At 38.9% G+C, this 4914-nt stretch overlaps 1 protein-coding gene across 1 annotated transcript; it reads left to right on the plus strand.

The window, feature by feature from the left end:
* The first annotated feature begins 543 nt into the window (after positions 1-543).
* Positions 544-4162, plus strand: LOC113229399 (organic cation transporter protein-like). Its single transcript, XM_026462970.1, has 6 exons — positions 544-746; positions 2082-2313; positions 2398-2653; positions 2738-3361; positions 3438-3619; positions 3692-4162. The coding sequence occupies exons 1-6, from the start codon at positions 544-546 to the stop codon at positions 3836-3838; spliced, it is 1644 nt and encodes a 547-aa protein (XP_026318755.1). The 3' UTR covers positions 3839-4162.
* Positions 4163-4914: the final 752 nt, after the last annotated feature.

Below are 4914 nucleotides of genomic sequence, written 5' to 3' on the forward strand. Positions count from 1 at the left end.
TTTTTTTAGTTAGAAAAAGGGTACCTCATTAGTGGTCCCATTAAAATTTGAAGAAAATATCCCTCCTCTAAGGGTGGCAAACGAGAGGATGAATCCGATTTAGCGCCCGATTTCAATAAAACTTGGCAAAAGATATAATTCCACACACTTTTGAGGTCGGGTTTTCTTAATAAAATAGTTTCATTATATAATACTTGAATAACAGTTTTATTTACTTTTATTTTCCAATATATTCTATTAGATTAAAACTTATATTGAAGTAAATTTATCTTTATCTTAACTTTAGATAGATAGTTAGATAAGATTGTACGTTAGCGGAGTTAACTATATTTCGTCTCTACTAATCTTAGTTTTAATTTAAGAGAGAGACTAACCATTGCACAGAAAATTAAAGAACCTAGCGCAACCATTATGAACTGAGAACAAACTAATCGGGGTGAAAAGTATAGTGTGCACTACACATCCTAACAGCAAACTAATATTCGAAATTTAGCAGCGGGTCTGCGGGACTCGGACTCTTCGACTGTGTAGTGAGAAAGAGAGATGATGAACGCGGAGAAAATTGAGAAAGAACCAGGAACAGGGCAGACGCCATCGACGATCGACCTCGATCATATCCTGGTGGAGGAAGTAGGCCAGTTCGGCAAGTACCAGCTGACCACGTTACTGCTTGCGATACTGCCCGTTATCTTCGGAGCCTTGGCTTCTGGAGTATACATCTTTACCACCGCCAGAATACCATCTCGGTAGGTACACCTTGTAGTAACAATAATCTCAGTGCAGAGTACTGAAAACCGACCTAAGGTTCGTAGAATTACATCTATTTGCCAAATTTTGTTGAAACCGGTTCACAAAACTCACGTCACTCATACGACTAGGGCCCATTGAAAACTAGCGTCACAGCCTAGTCTTGGTTGTGACTTTAGCTGAATGGGATCCTTTTGCGTAATTTTGTTTTGTGTTATTTCTGCTTTTATTTATATTAATCTTTTTTGTGTTTTTTTTTTTAATTTATAAATCGCAATAAATGGTTTCTATTTAAAGAACTCTTTTTGAAGTCGATTCAAAAATCTAAGCATTGAAAGTTTTACATAATGGACCGTACTCTATATAATCATTTCCGATGTTTTTTAGAAGCTTTTATGTAAATTCTCTCGTTTGTGGGTTCGCTTGCAAGTCGATTATGATTATACCTAATATAAATACGTAATACATAAATGATTAATATTGATGACGTATACACAAGATAGGTTCCCTGGACAAACATTTAGACGGTCGTATGGAATCATGTAACCTTTTGGGTCGTTTTGGTCAGCTCGAAGCACTTGTCTCAATTGACGCAAATAACAGAGTTGAGGGTGTCCATTGGAACTCCTCAACAGGAACTTTTCGAAGTTATGAAGTAAAAATATAATATTTGGACTAGGTTAAACTAGTCGAGTGAGACATTAGTTCCTTTGTTGCTCGTACATAATCAAGTTACTATTAAAAGAAATAAAATTAAATAATAAATAAAAATAAATTATTAACAGGCTTGTTTAATTATTATAAAAAATAAATACTAAAAAAATAATAGACAATTATTCATAATATAAGCGTTGTAAAAACCTATGAAACGTGCACTAATTGTGTAATCGATTATTTTTGTACTTATCCATTGTAACTACGTAACATTAAAACTTGTTTACTTATATGCTTATAACGACTAGTGGTAGTTAGTATATCGCAATAAGCGTTTTTACTTATTAAAATTAACAAGTAACCTTCATAGATGGCGCTACGACTAAAAAGTCGTTGAAAGACAAAGTACAAAGACACGACTCAAGCACATAGAAGAATTCGTGAGGTCCGTTGGTTCGTTTCGTGGCTTAGTTGGTATAGCGTCTGACACGGTATGCAAGAAGACGTCGTCGGTTCGAATCCGACCGGATCGAAGGAATTTTTTCTGAGTGTTTTTTCTGAGTGTTCGATCTTTGTATTAATAATTATAACAAACTAGTGGAGTAATTTCACAAAAAAAAAAAAATTGAATATCAATTCAATAAAAATTTAATTAACAAGTAATCTTTTGAAATTTCTAGGTGCAGAATACCACAATGCGACGGTGAAAACCCGGAGTTTAGGCCGTCGTGGCTGTTGAACGCCATTAACGGAACGAATCTGAACTCGTTTGACAACTGCGCCAAATTTGCCAACAGCACGCAGCAGCATCCGGCACCCCCCGATACCTGCCCCAATACACTGTTCGACACGTCCAGGACTGTTGATTGCGAAGCTTACGTCTACGAAAATACTCTTACTGTGGTGTACGACGTAAGTTATTCAGTTGGCAAATTTCAGCTTATTTACAAGGTTAATAATGAATGCCACGTTTTTGCAGCTCCTTTTTATTTACAGTTCGATTTGGCATGCGATGAATGGCGAAGGTCACGGATAGGCTCATTTCGCAAAATAGGTACGCTGCTGGCACTGCCAATTACGGGCTTCATATCCGACCGTTGGGGGCGGCGCGTGGCGCTCGCCATCAACGCTTTCAACACCGCCTGGATCGGGCTTGTGCGATCTTTCGTTACCAGCTACGAATGGTTTACAGCGTTGGAAGTCATCGAGGCCACTGTCGGTTCAGGAACTTTTTCGTCATGCTATATTTTGGGTAAGTCGTTATCAATAAAAACGATTTCAATTATAAACCAATCACCAGAGGAATTATTATTTTTCTTCTCGTTCCTTTTCAAAGTGATGGAGTTAGTGGGACCCAAATATCGGGTTGCTGCTGGAGCGACGCTATCCACCATGTTTGCCGTCGGCCAAGTCCTGCTAGGTTTCATCGCTTGGGGTGTTCCATCTTGGCGACCTTTGACACGGGTGCTGTTCGCGCCGCAACTACTAGTTGTAACTTATTTCTGGATCTTATCTGAATCCATTCGCTGGCTTATGAGCAAAGGCCGTTATGAAGAATCTGAAATAATTCTAAAGAAAGTAGCGAAAGTTAATAAGAAACAACTGTCAGAAAAATCATTAGAAGCTTTACGTACTTCCGCCGAAGTGGAAAAGACTAGAGAGAAAGTCAAGGAACCATGGCTGGTGACTAAAGTTTTTAAATCAAAATTGATTCTATTTCGGTGTATCGTATCACCACTTTGGTGGATCACCAATACTCTAGTGTACTACGGCATGAATATCAACGCCGTCAACTTATCTGGAAACCTTTACTTAAACTACGTGTACGTATCAGCCATCGAGATTCCTGGTTTCTGGACGGCGGTGCTGCTGCTTGACCGTGTGGGCAGGAAGCCGGTACTTATTTGCGGGTACTGGCTTTGTGCCATGTGCCAATTCGCTTTCGCGTTCGTGCCTGAGGGTGAGTGCTATTTGTGCGAAATAAGGAGGTTTTGCTAATTAATCACTTTACAGTAAGTCAACTTGCATTGTAACAGGCTACGAGGGGCTATCGTTGACATTGTACCTGATAGGCAAGTTCAGCATCGCGATGGTTATGACGACCGTGTACCTGTTTACGGCAGAGCTGTTTCCCACCAAGTACCGGCACACGCTGCACGCCTTCGCTTCGATGATCGGCCGCGTCGGGTCCATTACAGCACCGCTCACGCCTGCCTTAGTAAGTAAATTATGGAGGCCTTTTTCATCATATATTAACCAAGACAACACAACTTTATTGTGTTACTTCTAGGCGCAGGAGGTTTGGAAGCCGTTCCCGTCGGTGCTGTTCGGCAGCTTCGCTTTGCTATCGGGGCTACTGATCTTCACCATGCCTGAGACATGGCGCAGGAAGCTGCCCGACACCTTCGAGGAAGCTGAGGCGCTCAGCCGTCGTTAACTGGAAAAGAACATCCATGACGATTCACTTCTTGCATTTAAGCATCAATAGATAAAATACCTTAATTACGCGTGCTGTGTCATTGTAAAATCGAATAGCAAGTCGATCTAAATCTACTAAATCTCATGGCCTCTTAATTATTTTAATATAAAAGCAATATACACAATGAAAGCTCTGTATTCTAAGTTACATTCTGGTATATTGCACCTTTTATTGGGTGTACAATCTAATATTTTTTTTATGAACTTGATATTTAATATTATGATGAGTTTAAACAAACTATTGACCAAATTCTATTAGCACCAATTCTTTGTGTAATATCAATCCCAACTTAATTTTTTGTTCATTTTCTGTTTTTAGCCGACTTATAAAAAAAGGAGGAGGTCATACGATCGGCTGTATCTTTGTTTTATGTATGTTTTCCGATTTCTCCGTCAATTGTGGACCGATTTTGAAAATGCTTTTTTTGTTGCAAAGAGTGCATTCTCGTGGTGATCCCATTGTCACCAAGTCAGTATCTGATGAGGGGAACCCATGAAAACCGAAGAAAATCCTCAGATTCTATAGGCATGTCAGTGTACTCACCGATTTCTCCATCAATTGTGGAGCGATTTTGTATATTCTTTTTTGTTTGAAAAGGTATACTTTTGAGGCGGTACTCGATGCCGATGAACCAGTTTCGGGTTCGTTTCGGCTATCACAAATTTCTGAATTATTTTCCTCCAATAAAAGTAGACTTTTCAGTTGTTCTTTGTCGTAACAATCCCATTGTAACCAAGAAGTCAGAATCTGATTTTTTTTTCACTAAAAAAGTTACAATTACCATTTTTGTAAACAGCCATATATTTATTTACTAATATTTTTTTAAATTATGCTCCTCGAATTTTGTGAAAATAAAATAAACACAGAACATTGTTTTTATACGTGACAGGCCGATGACTCCATGTCACCTGATGTAAAAAGGAAAATGGAATCCAAACGTGAAGGAAGGGTTTATACAATCACAGCCCTAGCCACCTCCACCCTTCACGCCTCGTTTGAAGGACCTTACGATATGGCGTAAGTTGACGTAGTGT

Source organism: Hyposmocoma kahamanoa, unplaced genomic scaffold, assembly GCF_003589595.1.
Source record: "Hyposmocoma kahamanoa isolate Upper Pololo Valley unplaced genomic scaffold, ASM358959v1 62, whole genome shotgun sequence".
NCBI lineage: Eukaryota > Metazoa > Arthropoda > Insecta > Lepidoptera > Cosmopterigidae > Hyposmocoma > Hyposmocoma kahamanoa.